Source organism: Crinia signifera, chromosome 4 (assembly GCF_055691185.1).
Source record: "Crinia signifera chromosome 4, ASM5569118v1, whole genome shotgun sequence".
NCBI classification, from domain to species: Eukaryota; Metazoa; Chordata; class Amphibia; order Anura; family Myobatrachidae; genus Crinia; species Crinia signifera.
In genome coordinates, this window is record NC_139220.1 from 103,529,246 (window position 1) to 103,548,158 (window position 18,913).

General features: G+C 43.1%; 1 protein-coding gene and 1 long non-coding RNA gene across 3 annotated transcripts in view; both read left to right on the top strand.

The window, feature by feature from the left end:
• LOC146074238 (uncharacterized) overlaps nt 1–18,913 on the top strand; it is a 68,371-nt gene that overhangs the window by 3,214 nt on the left and 46,244 nt on the right. Inside the window, exon 2 of one of the 2 annotated variants that reach the window (XR_014473392.1) lies at nt 614–798. This is a non-coding gene — a long non-coding RNA (uncharacterized LOC146074238). Of the gene's footprint in view, nt 1–384; nt 799–18,913 lie in introns of those variants that run through there. The other variant, XR_014473391.1, reaches the window with a different exon arrangement.
• On the top strand, nt 11,273–17,129 carry LOC146074231 (uncharacterized). The gene is made up of 2 exons (XM_083182110.1): nt 11,273–11,835; nt 15,382–17,129. The coding sequence occupies exon 2, from the start codon at nt 15,401–15,403 to the stop codon at nt 16,790–16,792; it is 1,392 nt and encodes a 463-aa protein (XP_083038236.1). The 5' UTR covers nt 11,273–11,835; nt 15,382–15,400; the 3' UTR covers nt 16,793–17,129.

The following is an 18,913-nucleotide window of genomic DNA, read 5'->3' on the forward strand; positions in this document are numbered from 1 at the left end:
CATTTAGCCAGCTTCCCCCTTCCCTAAGAAACTTGCCTGAATCTTCTGCAATGTCACAAGATGCTCCATGTCCCTGGCAGAGGTCTCAGGAAACAACAGCTTCATCAGAGGACTGGCGGCGGCTGTCACTGCACTCTGAAAGGACGCAGGGGGGGACAGGTGCACGGTATCAGGAAATACACAATGCGCATGTCCGCGCACAGTCCCGACCACCCCAGCCACTGCACATCCACCTCTGCCGCGTCCCACATGCAAAGGGGACTAGCGCGGAAGGTTTTTTTTTTTTTTACACAGCAATGAGAGGCGGCAGGTGGAGGGCCACTCAAAACAACTCAGTGGGCCACTTGTGGCCCGCGGGCCATGGGTTGAAGACCCCTGATCTAGACCTTCTCATGATTCTGTCCACATTTAAACACTTCTGTCCATATATATCTGGCTGCTGTGAGAACATCATTCTGCAATTGATAAAAAGGGGTATATTCACTAGCATGATGAAAAGGGGTGATCTTGCCCAGCCAATCAGATTCTAGCCATGATTTTCTAGGATGTAATAGAGAAATTATAGACAATGTGTGATTGGTTACTATGTAAACATCACATCTTTTCATTTTAGAAGATTTGGTAAATTTACTCCAAACGGCAATAACAAGAAGATTTGTCTGAAGACTTGTCCAGAATATAAGCAATTATAAGGGGGGAATTCAACCGAGGACAAATGGATTTGTTTGGCTGAACATGTGTGGCAGCAGGATCTTGCTTAATAATATTTTCTACCCTAGAGGTGTGCAAACTGGCCAGGTAAGAGGGACGAGTCAGGCTACCATTGCTTGCATTAAAATGCCACAGCAATGGCATTTCACACCCTTCGCTGCCAACCGAATTCCCTCCTAAGTCTTGGATGATCCTGAAAATTTTGGTATTAATTTATTAACAGTTTCTTATATAGCGCAGCAAATTCCATTGTGCTTTACAATTGGAAACAGTGTTACAACAAACTGGGTATTTACGGACAGATTAAAAGCTAGGAGGGCCCTATAGAGTACCGGCACCTTTTTATCTTGTGCACATAAAAGAGAACATTGATGAGTTTGTAGAGCAGGCATGTCCAACCTGCGGCCCTCCAGCTGTTGTAAAATTACAAGTCCCATTATGCCTTGCCACAGTTTTCCTATTAGGGAATGCTAAAACTGTAGCACGGCATGCTGGGATGTGTAGTTTCACAGCAGCTGGAGGGCCACAGTTTGGACATGCCTGGTGTAGATAGAGACAGGGGGTCCTTTCTTTGATAGTTTGAAGAACAATAGTAATAATAATAATAAGATCATTATATATTTTATCTCTAAATACAGCCAGAGGTGCCGATTTATGTTTTTGCTGGTGGGTGCTCAATGAGTGAAACACTGCTGTAGGTCCCAGGATGGTTGTTAGGGGAAAGAGGGCAGCTCTCTGCTGCCCTGCTGGTGGTCCGTCCCAGCTGTGTGCATGGCCAATGGGCTGCTGGGGCTGGCTGACGAGGCTCTGGTGTCAAACCCTGCTTGCCATGTCTGGACAGGCTGTTCTCTGAGTGGAGGTGAATCCGCAGAGCTGTGTGACATAATGGTGCGTCACACATCGGACCTGAAGTGCACCTCTGGGAATGAGGCCTCCTTGTGTGAGGGCTAGGGACGGATTTTCTGGGGCCTATCCACGGGCCCCATGGTACCCGCTGGAACCATCCGCGGGTGCTTGTCATTTTCCGTGGGTGCGCAGGCCTGGAAGCACCCACGTAATCAGCGCCTATGACTACAGCTAAATCAGTCAGTGTTTTAGGAGAAAATGACAAGGTGGTCATAAAGTGGTAATAACCAGCACTTTGTAAACTATATTTTTACTCTATCATTCATTACCGATTTCAGCTGCCACAGCGGCAGTTCCAAGTACCATACATGGGTGTGCATCTATGGGTCCACTAGGAAGCCCTTCCATGCCTTGCACAGATCTGTAAATGGACCATATTTGTAAGGAAACTTCTCACAGTTCTTACATCGCTTGCTAAATACAAACGGGGTGATTCTGGTTGGTTTGCAAAAGCAAACTCTTTCTTTAATGGACAAAACCATGTGCACTGCAGGTTAGGCAGATGTAACACATTCAGAGAGAGTTAGATTTGGGTGAGTCATTTGTTTCTGTGCAGGGTAAATACTGGCTGCTTTATTCATACACTGTACAATGTGTAACCACTGTATGTGGAAAATGCTTTGGACAGGCACATTTCAACACTTGTTTGAATTGAATAATGTCTCAAATGATATCTACATTTCCACTGGATGGCTTTTTTTTACTGATATTGTATATGGATCATTTGTAGCGCTACATGTTAAAATATAGCATAATGCTTCTAGGAACTACAGTGGTTATTGGGATTTTGTCTGGTTGTGTTCTTAACTGTTCAGATACTGCTGGAAATTTTTGCTGTGTGTAGTTGACTTTGCAAGTAGTTGTGGGGTTAACAAACTGAGACAGGCATAAAGTTGTTCTTTGTGGCTTAGGCTCTGTAAAGGCAGGAAAATTCTCCTGTTCAGATATGTCACTCATCTCTTGTGCTAGTACCATAATAGGTATCGTAAACCCGTGTCTAAATAAGAGCTTGAAAACTGAGCTTGCTAGGAAGGTCTTCAGTTCTGCGCTTTTTTTCCCCCCTTAATCCCTTTTTAAAACAAGTGTCCCTTCAAGACATGGATAGTAAGTGCCTTATGTTTGCTGAGTAACATCTCTCTGCGTCTCCTCCTTGTTATGACAACTGATGGCAGGCCAAGACTCCATCAATGCGACTTGCCATGTCCAGCCCAGCTCAATTAGTCATTAGTGGCGTTTTCTCTATATTTAGGATTACGGAGTTATTTTCCAACAGTTTAGATATAATTTTTTCTCCTAAATGCAAATATGCAAGACGATTCAACCAATTATGGGGCCGATCCTATTAACCCCGAAGAGTGCGAGTTAACGCTGAAAAACGACACCTGAACTAACCCTAACTCACACCCTTAGCAGAGCTGAAATAGCTGAATATTGCTCGCATCTCTATGGAGGTGCGAGAAGTTTTCAGCTAATTCAGCCCGCCGTAAAGTGCGCCCGGTGTCGTGACAATTCGCAAACACCAGGCGCATCCGCACCCTTCGGGTGTAATAGGATGGACCCCTAAGAATGATGAGGACTAGGAAAGTACCACAATATAATGTGGGAGATACGTACTATATGGAGTAACAAAAAGAAAAAAGACAGCGGAGCTGCGCTTTGCAAAATCGTATACAGTTTATTAAAATATAAAATATATCAGAAATGTATTTCATACAATTAGATTTTAGTGGCCACTGTGACAAACAAGACGAACACACATACACAACAATGCTCTGTTTAAGATCTGTTAGTAAGATGTTAATCTGCGTTCATCTTGTTAGTCCATTGTGTTAACATATACCGGTTAGTATTACTTTAAAAAAAGTGGGGATCCGGCTCTTGATACTTGAGAGTTGCTCCGACCAGTTGTTTTAGCAGTTCACTGCGGTCATATCTGAGTGCTGTACTCCCATAAAACTTGTATCCATCCACCAACTGTCCCCGTCGCCCTCTACGCATTTCTCCGCCTTCTCACATCAGCGGCTTCCTGAGGACACCTCCTGAGGAAGCCGCTGACGTGAGAAGGCGGAGAAGGCGGAGAAACGCGTAGAGGGCGACGGGGACAGTTGGTGGCGACTGGATACAAGTTTTATGGGAGTACAGCACTCAGATATGACCGCAGTGAACTGCTAAAACAACTGGTCGGAGCAACTCTCAAGTATCAAGAGCCGGATCCCCACTTTTTGGAAAGTAAAATCCTCAAGAAAGAGTGAGTTATATTCCAATAACATGTGCACATGAGTGGGGGACAGTTATTCCTAACATTTGGGAAGTTTTTAAAGTGATACTAACCGGTATATGTTAACACAATGGACTAACAAGATGAACGCAGATTAACATCTTACTAACAGATCTTAAACAGAGCATTGTTGTGTATGTGTGTTCGTCTTGTTTGTCACAGTGGCCACTAAAATCTAATTGTATGAAATAAATTTCTGATATATTTTATATTTTAATAAACTGTATACAATTTTGCAAAGCGCAGCTCCACTGTCTTTTTTCTTTTTGTTACTGCATCTCAAAAAGGGGTTTTGGTAATCCCCCTTTATCGGGAGCTGCTGCAGTGCAAAATTGAACAATCAGCGCTTAAACTACTCTTTTCTTTTTCTGACATACTATATGGGCCTACACAAGGAGAGATTTGCTGAGGGTTCTGAACGCTCAGCAGGATTGCTCAGCACACAGCAAAGTTGTCAGCACTGCGTGCTGAGCGATTTTTCAGGGCCAGCCATTCACTGTATGACGGCAGGGTGGGAAGCAGGAAGAGTCTTATTTTTAGATCATCATCATGTTTTAGTTTGGGCTTTTCCACCCTCAAGTGATTTGGTCTGGATGCAGGTTTTGATTCGGCTTTGGTTTCCTTTAATTTGAATTTAAATTGCTGAACATTGATAAAACAAATCAATAAAAACAGTTGAAATGATGTCATTTGGATATGTTTACATGTCATTTAAAACTTGGATTTGGGTCCGATGTCTGAACTGACAACGGACTTGAACTGGGACCCGGCTCCACTAGGTAACCCAAAGTGATTTGGAACTGGAAATTGCATCAAACATCTCTAATTGGATGTTTATACTGATTACTCCATCAACAGGATTTTATCCTCAGTTCTAGCTTTGTTAGTCTTCATGCTCACCATCGTATCATCCCACCGCATCTCATTATATAAATCCCTTTTTCTCCCATTGAGTGCTAATACAGTTTTTCAGGGTGGGCAGTCCTCTAGAAAAGTGTTTTTCAACCACTGTGCCGTGGCACACTAGTGCGACTTGAGCTGTTCTCAAGTGTGCCCCCAGATCTAGAGATACCCAAACCAGTTTACAACCACCCCCAGTTCAACTGTTATTTAGTGGTCTCTTCTTTTATGTAAAGGGCCAATGTTTTTTTTTTTTTTTTACCTGTGGGGACCAGTGTGATTGTTTTTTTATAATGGGGCCAATAGGTTTTTTTTCCTGTGGGGGCCAATGTGCTTTGTCCTATGGAGATCTCATGGTGTGCCTTGGCAATTTTAAAATCTTATTTAGTGTCCCGCAAGGTAAAAAGGTTGAAAATCACTGCTCTAGAGTAACCAAAAATTGGTACCTTCAGGGTCTGATGTAGTTCTCTTTAGTCACATTTACTGCTTCAAACTCGATACCAAACACTATGGGCGGGATGCTATATAGCAGAAATGCGGTAAAAACCCCGTTTTCGGGGTTTCTACCGCATCTCTATATGCTATATGGCGCCTCCGCAGTGTCAGCGCTGCAGAGGGAATCGCCAGCTAAAGCTGGCGAATCCCTGCAGAAGCCTATGGGCTTCTTACCGCAGCGCTGTTTGAGGGATCCGTCACGGATCCCTCCCAGCGTGCCCTGCGGCCGGCGCCGGGGTCTGCGCATGCGCAGATGGACTCCCGGGTCACAGACCCGGAAGTCCAGCGCCGGCACCGCATCGCAAGGGACAGCTCTTACCGCAAGAGCTGTCCCTTGCATGAATAACGGCATATGTTATAGCATATGCCGTTATTAAAAATGCGGTAGCCAGCGATAATGGGCGCGGATGTTACAACATCCCGCCCTTTATATTTCTCTTTTTACTTATCCTCAATCTCCAGTTATGTTACCAAGGTGGTCTCTACATTGATGGAGATTTATGGGAACATTGATGGACGTTTATAGGAACTGTATGTTCACTGATGAGATGTGCCATTACGCCTCTGTGATTTTTTTTTCCACATCTCGCATTTATAAAAATACCTGTTGTCATATTCATTTGGAAAAATTACTGTATGGCTGTAGAGAAGAATTGAAGAATTGGATAGAAGAATTCCTGCTATCCCTCTATGTGATGAATTGACAGCTTATGTCTGTTTTAATTCCCATCTAGTGTCTGCAATCGCTATGTGTGTAGGCCCCATTACTCCCTCCCTACCAACATTCCCTCATTGTGTACTTAGCCATGACCCTGTGTAGTTGTTTATGGCTGCTATCTTTACTAGCAAGATTTATGTATATTTATCTAATGTCTGGTGTGTTACAGGGAAAAGATCTCTTTGTGTTCTCTCTCTCTCTCTCTCTCTCTCTCTCTCTCTCTCTCTCTCTCTCTGTACTGCTAATTATTCTGTATATTTACACTTAGAAAAAATAAAGTTGTTTCGTTTTTGGTACTTATTTCCTAGCACGGCGCCCGTCTCATTGATTGTATGCCTTAAGTGTAAGGTACTTAAGGCATACAATCAACGCGATGGACCCGATTTTGTGTCAATCACCTGCTAATTTGCCGGTGAAAGAGAAAATCGCGTTGATCGACCGATCAACGCGATTTTCCCATAGAGAATAATGTTAAATTATTTTTCAAATCAAAATCGCGGCCCATTGCAATGGGACAATGCGATCAACGCGATTTTACATAGGGGACAATGGGAAATGGGCCAATATGGCCAATTTCTCATTGAGTATGGTTATAAAGTATGGTTAATGCCCACCTATTGTTAACGCCACCCCACTATTGACGTCAACCTGAAGCGTGGCGAGCGGCGGCGGTACGCGTCCTCCGACCTTTTCATAGCCCCACTATCCACGTTGGCGTGGAGTTGACTTCATAAAGTGTGGCGAGCGCAGCGAGCCACCGAGCCCGAAGCGTGGCGAGCGGACGCGTATACCTGTGAAGTTATGCACGTCCCCTCGCGGGGCTCGCTGCGGGCTCGCCACACTTTATAAAATCAACTCCACGCCGACGTGGATAGTGAGGGTATGAAAAGGTCGGAGGACGCGTACCACCGCCCCTCGCGGGCTCGCTGTGCTCGCCACGCTTCAGGTTGACGTCAATAGTGGGGTGGCGTTAACAATTTGGGGGCATTAACCATACTTTATAACCATACTCAATGAGAAATTGGCCATATTGGCCCATTTCCATTGTCCCCTATAAAAATTATTTAACATTATTCTCTATGGGAAAATCGCGTTGATCGCGTCGATCGCATCGCATGCGATTTGGTTGGCATGCGATGCGATCGACGCAATTTTTCCGACCCGATCAATACAATCAAAATCGCGGGCGCCGTGCTAGGAAATAAGTACCTCGTTTTTTTTCTTTTTTCATCAGTGTTCTAATACAATATAAATATTTAAGCAAATTATATATTATTTGCATATAATTTATTTACAGTTTCTTATATAGCGCAGCAGAATCCGTTGCACTTTACAATTGTAAACTGATAAACAAATTGACTAACAGACAGACTTGGAGGTAAGAGGGCCCTGCTGCAAGCTTACAATCTATAGGGATATGTTCAGAAAAAGAAGGAAAGAAATCAGTTTTCACTGGGATGCACTCCTCATCCACATTGTCCCATGTGACATAAAAATTAGTACATGTTCTTTATTGGTATGCAATTAAAGGTAAAAGGCCATCATTTATTATTCCATTTGGTCAATTTTATTAATTGTCTGGTGACCTGGTATAACGAGTCCCTGTGGCAGGGATATTGATAGCGAAGTATTAAAATAAAGTAATGAATATAGATAAGAAAAGAAAAATAAGAAGATTAAAATCTGTATACTGTTGTTTTAATCAGGTTTGCTCTGATAGTTTGGTGATAACTATCAGTGGTATTGTACCAGTGAGTACTAGTGTGGTCAGGGGTATATAATCACTGAATGTGTGGGTTTATATGTATTCGCAACTATTGTTGTTGCTAAAGGACACTGTTGCCTTCAGAAGTAATTATTCTACACTTGTAACAGTAGCTACTATGCAATTCATGAGAACACTGCTATTTATTTCCCCGTCAAGAATATTGCGGCTACAGAAACGGGCTACAGTACATGTGTGCCTGCTGAGTCTGTATGAATATATGATTACCGCTATGACGGTTTAATACTATAGTTTCCGCTACTGATGTGGAGATAGCGTTGCCAATGTGCATGCAGGGTATCTGTATCAGACCATAAGGTGTGCTTTCATATATATGTGACTTTAAAACACTGATTGTGCTGGTATAGCTGGTTTTAAATATTGCACTATTATGGCTTTGGTCCACCTATATTATTGCACCTTATAGCAAGCACTGTTTAGTGGTTATGCTTTGATGCATATATCGACAATGTGGGATGCCTGATTATGCACATTCACAGTATGTCATCTATTATATATGCATCTGCAGGCTAGCTGATAAGACAGATAAAGTAGTAAGTGTAATCCAATAATCCCACCGTTTGGGAGTGTTCCCGCAGTGTTAATTGCGTGTATCTGTGTATACGCTCTGCATATCACTCAAGTACAGTATTTAATCATGGTAATGTTGTCTCCTATTCCATCCGAGATATTGCGGCCACAGAAGCAAGCTTAGTTAGTTAGTGCTGGCTTTCTCTGTGCGTTAAATTACCGCTATAACGGGTGGAGTAATTTACTGTAGTGTGCAGAGGGATTCCCGTTTATTCATACTGCAGGCGGTTTGACATACTACTCATGCATTTTTATAGATATTAGGCCACTCAAAAACACGCAGCTTCCAAACACTGATTTGTACTGATATAGCCAGTTCTGGGTGTCTGCAATTGAGTGGCTTAAGATAGCATATGCTCTGGTATCATGAAGCAGGCACTGTTATTTAGTTATGGCAGTAGTATACACGTGGATATTTAGGGTGCGTCCGTGTGTATCTTAATACCCAATTCTCAGTTATATATATACACCTAGGGCAAGTTAAATATGCGGATAAGGTGGCGGGCTTGAGTACAGAAGTCTCTGTCAGGGATTGTTCCCTTTGTACTCGCCGCGCGTGTCAGCGTGTGTGCTCAGTTAGCAGCCGGAGATCTGTGGTGATTCTCCGTTGCAATACTGTGCCTTCACAATCAGGGGGTATATTCCCACTAGTACACTGCGTGTGCTAGCGTGTTTATTCACGCTGCCTGCAGCTAGTACTCGCTCTCTTATCCCGCTACCTCTAACCACAATACATTGAGTAAATTTTTACAGTTAATAAAGCAAACACTGGTACAAACAAACAAACAGTTTACAGCGATCTGCCAATGCGCATTTCGCTCTCTATAAGCTTTGTCAAGGCTTAGTATAGCTATCCTATACTAAGCCTTGACAAAGCTTATAGAGAGCGAAATGCGCATTGGCAGATCGCTGTAAACTGTTTGTTTGTTTGTACCAGTGTTTGCTTTATTAACTGTAAAAATTTACTCAATGTATTGTGGTTAGAGGTAGCGGGATAAGAGAGCGAGTACTAGCTGCAGGCAGCGTGAATAAAAACGCTAGCACACGCAGTGTACTAGTGGGAATATACCCCCTGATTGTGAAGGCACAGTATTGCAACGGAGAATCACCACAGATCTCCGGCTGCTAACTGAGCACACACGCTGACACGCGCGGCGAGTACAAAGGGAACAATCCCTGACAGAGACTTCTGTACTCAAGCCCGCCACCTTATCCGCATATTTAACTTGCCCTAGGTGTATATATATAACTGAGAATTGGGTATTAAGATACACACGGACGCACCCTAAATATCCACGTGTATACTACTGCCATAACTAAATAACAGTGCCTGCTTCATGATACCAGAGCATATGCTATCTTAAGCCACTCAATTGCAGACACCCAGAACTGGCTATATCAGTACAAATCAGTGTTTGGAAGCTGCGTGTTTTTGAGTGGCCTAATATCTATAAAAATGCATGAGTAGTATGTCAAACCGCCTGCAGTATGAATAAACGGGAATCCCTCTGCACACTACAGTAAATTACTCCACCCGTTATAGCGGTAATTTAACGCACAGAGAAAGCCAGCACTAACTAACTAAGCTTGCTTCTGTGGCCGCAATATCTCGGATGGAATAGGAGACAACATTACCATGATTAAATACTGTACTTGAGTGATATGCAGAGCGTATACACAGATACACGCAATTAACACTGCGGGAACACTCCCAAACGGTGGGATTATTGGATTATACTTACTACTTTATCTGTCTTATCAGCTAGCCTGCAGATGCATATATAATAGATGACATACAGTTATGGCCTGGTACATCGTGGCTGCGTTGCGCATAAAGTGCGCCATGCAAATCGCGCCTGGATCGCGCCTGCTCCTTGCGCTATAGTCCCGTTATAGATCGCGTTATAACGTAACGTAATCTTGTAAATGTAACCTGCACTTACACTCATTGACCACCAGATGTCACTTTTCCCAAACAGTACAGCGCATGCGTAAAAATCTCTTCTACAAAACAGTGGCCGCCACGACTTTTCACTACGGATTTTGTCCTTACTTTACGGACAGATTGTTTTGTATTTATTCGCAGAAGCAGCTACGTACGGTCATTTATGTAATTGGTACAGAAGCCATGCTAACCTTTGCTATTGCTGGATGACTACTTAAAACATTATTTGAGGACCTACAGTATCATACTTTACACTACGGATTTTGTCCTTACTTTACGGACAGAGTTCTTTTCTTTTATTCGCAGCCGCAGTGACGTACTGGATGGTCATGAACTGTATTTGATTGGTGCAGAAGCCATGCTAACCATCTGCCAGCAGTAAAATCACAGGCAATAGTGGCCTAGCGGGTAGAGGCACGGCTTCACTATCTCAGTATCAGTAGTTCGATCCTCAGTTGATTACATTATATTTTTATTTTTTAAACGTTTTTTTTCGCAAAATAGATTTAGCTTTTCAGGTAAAACTCCTTGCCTTGAGGACCGTGTTTCGGGATTAAATTCGCTAACCATTGCTAACCAGCCACTTTTCACTACGGATTTTGTCCTTACTTTACGGACAGATTGTTTTGTATTTATTCGCAGAAGCAGCTACGTACGGTCATTTATGTAATTGGTACAGAAGCCATGCTAACCTTTGCTATTGCTGGATGACTACTTAAAACACTTTACACTACGGATTTTGTCCTTACTTTACGGACAGAGTTCTTTTCTTTTATTCGCAGCCGCAGTGACGTACTGGATGGTCATGAACTGTATTTGATTGGTGCAGAAGCCATGCTAACCATCTGCCAGCAGTAAAATCACAGGCAATAGTGGCCTAGCGGGTAGAGGCACGGCTTCACTATCTCAGTATCAGTAGTTCGATCCTCAGTTGGTTACATTATATTTTTATTTTTTAAACGTTTTTTTTTTTTTTTTTAAACTAATACAGTTACAGTAGTTGGTGCTTATCAAAATCTTTCGGACTTTTCCACAAACAAAAACGATAGTTAATACCCATACTGTACATACTGTACTGCGCTACAGAGAACGTTTTTTTTCAGCAACAATAGATTTCTCCAAACTCAGACACAGACCGACACCTCAGACAATAAGATGTTGATTGCAGTCATACAGTATGTTAATTTCAGTCTGCCTTTTTGTTTCGCTGGTAATTGTACATAATTCAAATGCACCTATCAGCTTCATGAAGGATTTCCTTTGTCTCTGCCAGCATAAATTCAGCTACAGTACATTAAAATTGTCAAACAATCCAGTTTGTTTTTCTGCATCTAAACCGTGTAGAATTGCTACGGATCGTCTCTTCATCTCTTGCCTGTATACAAGCACGAGATTCTACCTGTACACCTGGACTATTCATTCTGCTGAATCCAAAGTCAAGTTGTTGCTGCTTTCGTGTTTCTACCGTTTTACCATCATACTGCCTTCCTTCCGCAAGAACACTACTGTATCTTCTCGCTGGAGCAGTAAGTACACTATACAGTAGTACAGTCATTTGTACATTTCACTGATTGCTGCATTACAGTATACAGTAAGCAGCACTACAAAACGGTCCCTGCGCGGAAGCGCTCGGTTCCCACCCTTCCCTGAATGAAGATGTTTCCCTTCTTTCCCTACTGTTCAAATGCACCCGGTGCAGAATACTGTATACTGTACAAGTGCCATTGAGAATATTGTACAATGTGTTAAAATTGCCTGGTGTGTATGGGCCGCAAATCCCCGACTAGCGATGACAGTACTCTATTAGGGTGGGCTACTGTAGGCTGCTAAATACTAGTTCTCTTCGTAATACCATTGGTGTAATACCGTAAAACACGTATTTTTTCCTCAAACGAGGGGACCGGTGTTTTTCTCATGTTTACAGACTGTTTCGCAGAGTCAGTCAGTAATAGGAGCACATGTGATACAGTATCGTGATTTTCAGCCATGTTGGGAATCGAGATGGCTGCACAGTGCAGTAGAGATAGCGCCATGTGGAATATTGTACAATGTGTTAAAATTGCCTAGTGTGTATGGGACGCAGATCCCCCGCTACATTTGCGAGGGCAGGATCAACTTTCCCTCCCCCTTACTGCACTTCTGCTTCAGGTACTGTACCATACAGTAAGTACCATAATGAACAGTGCATGATTCTCTTGAGGATCATACAGTACACACTAAACGTTTTTCATCTGAAAATTGCCTGGTGTGTATGGTCCAGAGTTCCCCGACTAGCGATGAGAATACTTTATTAGGATACTGCAGGCTGCCGCTATGGGTATTGTCCGTATAATGTGTAATAAATCCTGGATTGGGGTATTGTCAGTAATATTGTTGTAATACCGTAAATAACGGATCATTTGGCATTTTTTCCCGCATACTGTACTTGTAATTGAAGTAGTCACAGCAATAGGATCACGTGGTATCGTGATTTTCCGCCATTTTAGGGATCAACATGGATGCCACATACAGTACAGTGCAGTGCAGTAGAGATACTGTAGCGCCATTTAGAATATTGTACGTGTTAAAATTGCCTGGTGTGTATAGGCCGCAGATCCCCGACTAGCGATGACAATACTCTATTAGGGTGGGCTACTACTGGCAGGCTGCTACTATGGGTATTCTCGTATAATCTGTGCAACTGTAAATACTGTTGGTGTAATACTGTAAATACTGTATACTGTAGTAACGTATTTTTTCGCAGTTTGGGGATTTTTGCGCATATTAATAGACTATTTCGCAGACTCAGTCATACTGTTTGTGTAAAAAATCCCCTAGCTGTGTACAAAATCCCCTAGCTGTGGGTGTTCGTATTGTAATACTGTACAGTAATTACTGTACAGTAATACTAGATTACAGGTATCCGGAGAACCAGAATACTGTACCAGTTTATTTTTTTATTTTTTTTATTACATTTTTTATTAATTCATTGCATTATTATTATACAGCAGGAACAGCATGTGGTGTCATTGCATTATTATTATTACAGTATACAGAGGGAGCAGCCTGTGGTGTCATGGCATTACTTTTATATTATACAGGGGGAGCAGCCTGTGGTGTCATGGCATTATTATTATACAGAGGGAGCAGCCTGTGGTGTCATGGCATAATGCCATGACACCACAGTCTGCTCCCCCTGTACAATAATAATTATGACACCACAGGTGGCTCCCCCTGTATAATATACAGTAAAATGAATGCCATGACACCACTGGCTGCTACCTCTGTATAATAATAATAATGCAATGACACCACATGCTGTTCCTGCTGTACTGTATAATAATAATGCAATGACACCACAGGCTACTCCCGCTGTATAATATACAGTAACAATAGTAATACCATGACACAAATTATTATACAGGGGGAGCAGCCTGTGGTGTCATTGCATTATTATTATACAGAGGGAGCAGCCTGTGGTGTCATGGCATTACTTTTATATTATACAGGGGTAGCAGCCTGTGGTGTCATGGCATTATTATTATGCAGAGGGAGCAGCCTGTGGTGTCATGGCATAATGCCATGACACCACAGGCTGCTCCCCCTGTACAATAATAATGACACCACAGGGTGCTCCACCTGTATAATATAAAAGTAATGCCATGACCACAGGCTGCTCCCCCTGTATAATAATTTGTGTCATGGCATTACTATTATTAATAGTAATGCCATGACACAAATTATTATACAGGGGGAGCAGCCTGTGGTGTCATTGCATTATTACAGATACTGTATGTCGTTTTAGATCATGTTAACTTACTACTATCCTGTGTTTTATCCTCGACCAGGCTCCTCCTGTCCTGCTGCGGCTCCACAAATTTCTGTTCCCCTCTCTGCGGCCTCCTGAAGCGTCCCCCACGAGTTGCTCTGCGGGCGGCCCCAGCCTTCCTCCAGTCTCTGAGTGCAGACGCGTGGGTGGGAGGCGTCAACGTCATGACGTCCACACCGCACCCAGCGTCTGCCGACTGCCACTGGGGATAAGAGGGAACAGGCTGCCGGCCGGAGCCCTCCTCCACGTAGCCGTGGAGGCCGGCGGCCATGTTGCTGTGGCCTCAGACATCATTTAAAAAACCACAGTAACATGGCCGCCGGCAGTGAAAAAACAAACAAACGGCAATGCGGCCTCAGAAACGGGCGCGGCGGCGCGGCCCGCAGCACACCTGCCAGAGCGGCCTGGGGGGCAGATGGCATCCTGCCCCCCGGCCCAGCCCGCCCCTGCCTCCACCCCTCCTAGTCTGTCTGTCTAAGCCCCATCTGTTAACGTACTGTACTTTTGTTTATCGCTTCATCCCTTTTATTGAAAAAAAAAGCTCATGTCTATGCAGTACGGTCACATAATTTTCGGTACTTGTGACTTACAGTATCTGGGCAGCCAATGTTGAAATTGTATGCCAGTACCCTAAGCATGCGATTTGATGCGATTTCCCTTGAAATTCCTTTGAAGAGAAAATTGCTGTTGCATTGTATGCTATTGTATTGCATGCGATGCGATTTGATGCGATTTTAATACTGTACTGTATGTACAGATGTACCCAGATGCCTGTTTCATACAGTATGTGAAATGGCCCCCCAGACCCCATTTTTAATTGTATTCCCACCCTGATGGCTAAATGCCCCCATTGTTAACGCCACCCCACTATCAACGCCAACCCGAAGCGTGGCGAGCGGCGGCGTTACGCGTCCTCCGACCTTTTCATACCCCCACAATCCACGTCGGCGTGGAGTTGATTTTATATAGTGTGGCGAGCGCAAGTGGGGTGGCGTTAACAATGGGGGCATTTAGCCATCAGGGTGGGAATACAATAAAAAATGGGGTCAATTGTATGATTGTATGCGATGCAATTTGACGCGATTTTAGGTGCGATGAAGAAAATCAGGCGCCCAAATAAGTCACAAGTACTGTACCTACTGTAATTTTCACTACTGTAATACCATAATACAATACTGTATGCTACTGTATTGTACTGTAACTAATGTACTGTACTGTACAGTATGTACTGTATTAACTTGAATCTTATTGTTGTGTATTGTAGAGTGCACTGCCTACTGAAGATGGTGAAAACAAAAAAATTCTATTCTGGAGAACCTACACTTGCATGTCCCAAGAGAATGGCTGCATTAGTGCCAAACATTAAAAATAATATCGTTAAGAAGAAAGCAGGAAAAGAAAATATTCCTGTTGTCAAACTACGGAAAAATGCCAAGGCCAAGAACAAGTCTTTGTTCGCGACTATAGGAGAATCTCACGATGACTGTCTGGTGCAAGACATTAACACTGATGCACAGCAAGACATTAACACAGTGACAGATGTGTCAGTTCCCGTAGATAATGACTTGCACCCTTTGGAGCTTCACATTACACCTCTGGAACAAAAATCTCAATCACCGTCCCGTAGGAAACTTAACTTTCTGGATCACAACCCACCACAATGTAGCTGCACAGGGCTGGTGAGAGACATTTTGGGCAAGATGACCCACCTGGAAACCCAAAACAATGGACTGTCTGTACATGTGGATGAACTGAAAGCGGAAATTCATGTACTGACAGGACAAATTAAAGTGCTGTCAGGAGGTCTGATTGACATGCTTGCTCAAGCCAAACAATGGCAAGCTGCTACAGGGCCACCCATTACACCCACAACATCTAATCCAGTACAATCACAATTTGACTGCCCTGATGCATTTGAAACAGAGGATTTTGACTTGGAAATGACCCAACCAACCACATCTTTCCACTTTTCTGATTTGGAGATGACACCAGCTTCATCCAACCGATTGGCCAGCCCTAGCATGGACACAGAAACTGTTTTACCAAATGAATTGGTGAACATGGACACAACACCAGTGTCATCTCACTGGTTGCCTGCCACACATAATGCTTCAGATACACAACAACGTCAGACCAACTTAACAAGTACCCCACTGACATCTCACTGGTTGGCTGACAGACACAATGCACCATCCCAAGCCTCTAACAACATGGACACTGCAATGGTTGCATCATCCCAATTGTCCCCTGGAAATATGATCGTCGCAACCTTACCTCAACATCAAAGAACATCACCTCTACATGAAAGAACACCTAGAATCATACCCAAAGAATTGTGCGCTGTGGGGATTTCCTTGCCTGACATGCCGCTCAAAGTCATCACAGCTGAGGGTGTCAACACTCTCTTTAAAGCAGCGAAGATGGAAATGCACCGTTATGCACAACAGATTTTCCAAGAGCATGTTTCTTTTGACCTGTATAAGAATTGGTGCAATCGGGTCAATTATGATGGGCAACGTAATAAATTTGCAATCCCAGAAAATCTGCGCCTCGATATAGTGACACGGCTCATGGGGAAATTTGAGCTTACAAAGGCTGATTGTACAAAGATAAAGGACACTATAAATGGATTGCTACGGATGCCCAGAGTTACACGCTGGACGTGCTTACTGTAGCACAGCAACTGGAGACGTCTCTTCAAACTGGCATCTACTGTACTCACAGAACAAAGGACTGGCAATGAAATGGAAAAAAAGTACGTTTATGATCTTACTGTACTGTATCTCTCTCCCTCTCTCCCATCCCCTTCCAACATACTGTATCTCTCTCTCCCCCCCCCCCTGACATCCTTGTGACCATTCAGTACTAACGCTATTCTCTTTTCTTCTCTCCCCATGCCACTCTACAATGAGCAAAATCAAGCGAGTTTGGGACCGAGAACAAAGGACTGGCAATGAAATGGAAAAAAAGTACGTTTATGATCTTACTGTACATTACTGTATCTCTCTCCCTCTCTCCCATCCCCTTCCCCTGCCAACATTTCCCCCCCCCCCCCCCCCCGAAACCCTTGTGACCATTCAGTACTAATGCTATTCTTTTTTCTTCAACCCTTATCCACCACATGCCACTCTACAATGAGCAAAATCAAGCGTGTTTGGGACCGAGAACAAAGGACTGGCAATGAAATGGAAAAAAAGTACGTTTATGATCTTACTGTACATTACTGTATCTCTCTCCCTCTTTCCCATCCCCTTCCCCTGCCAACATTTCCCCCCCCCCCCCCCCTAAACCCTTGTGACCATTCAGTACTAATGCTATTCTTTTTTCTTCAACCCTTATCCACCACATGCCACTCTACAATGAGCAAAATCAAGCGAGTTTGGGACCGAGAACAAAGGACTGGCAATGAAATGGAAAAAAAGTACGTTTATGATCTTACTGTACATTACTGTATCTCTCTCCCTCTCTCCCATCCCCTTCCCCTGCCAACATTTCCCCCCCCCCCCCCCCCCCCGAAACCCTTGTGACCATTCAGTACTAATGCTATTCTTTTTTCTTCAACCCTTATCCACCACATGCCACTCTACAATGAGCAAAATCAAGCGAGTTTGGGACCGAGAACAAAGGACTGGCAATGAAATGGAAAAAAAGTACGTTTATGATCTTACTGTACATTACTGTATCTCTCTCCCTCTCTCCCATCCCCTTCCCCTGCCAACATGTTTCCCCCCCCCCCCCGAAACCCTTGTGACCATTCAGTACTAATGCTATTCTTTTTTCTTCAACTCTTATCCACCACATGCCACTCTACAATGAGCAAAATCAAGCGAGTTTGGGACTGAGAACAAAGGACTGGCAATGAAATGGAAAAAAAGTACGTTTATGATCTTACTGTACATTACTGTATCTCTCTCCCTCTCTCCCATCCCCTTCCCCTGCCAACATGTTTCCCCCCCCCCCCCGAAACCCTTGTGACCATTCAGTACTAATGCTATTCTTTTTTCTTCAACCCTTATCCACCACATGCCACTCTACAATGAGCAAAATCAAGCGAGTTTGGGACCGAGAACAAAGGACAGCCACGCCTTGCAAGAAGCTTTGTTGTGACCAACAGTACTTTAAATTATTGTACCTAAAATACTGTATGACTTTGTCCTGTTTAAATTAATGTGCTGTGTTTTTTTTATTTTATTTTTTATTATACTGTATTTGAAGTCCCCACACATGATTCAAATTGTAATGAAACGTACTGACAGTAATGATTGTTATAAATTTTTTATTAAAAAAAAAAAAAAATTATATTAATCTTAATAATAAATTGAAAATGTGATTTATTATCCCCTGCAGCATTTGCACCACTCTTCTTAATTCTTCTGTGAAAATAAACAAACAAACAATGTACAGTTTTAGAACAGAAATACTGTACATGTTGAATACTGTACTTTACAGTACAGTAAGCATTACTATTACTACAGTATACTGTACTGTACTTTACCTCTATCCATGGGCGGATTTGGATGAGGGGTGGAGGCTGCCTCGTCCTCTTGTACCCTTGGCACTGTGGAAAAATGAGAAAATATACTTTAAAAATAAAGTTTTTATTACTGTAGTATTATTATTATTATTACTTGTAATACACTAGTTACTGTATGGTTATTACTGTAAAGTACAGTAAGTGTGCGATATGACGTGCAGCATACTGTATGGCAGCAGCTCAAAAGGGAAGGAGGCTGCTGCCAGGGCAATAAGATGTAATCCCTGGCATCGAGCAATAAATCCCTGGCATCAAGCATGTA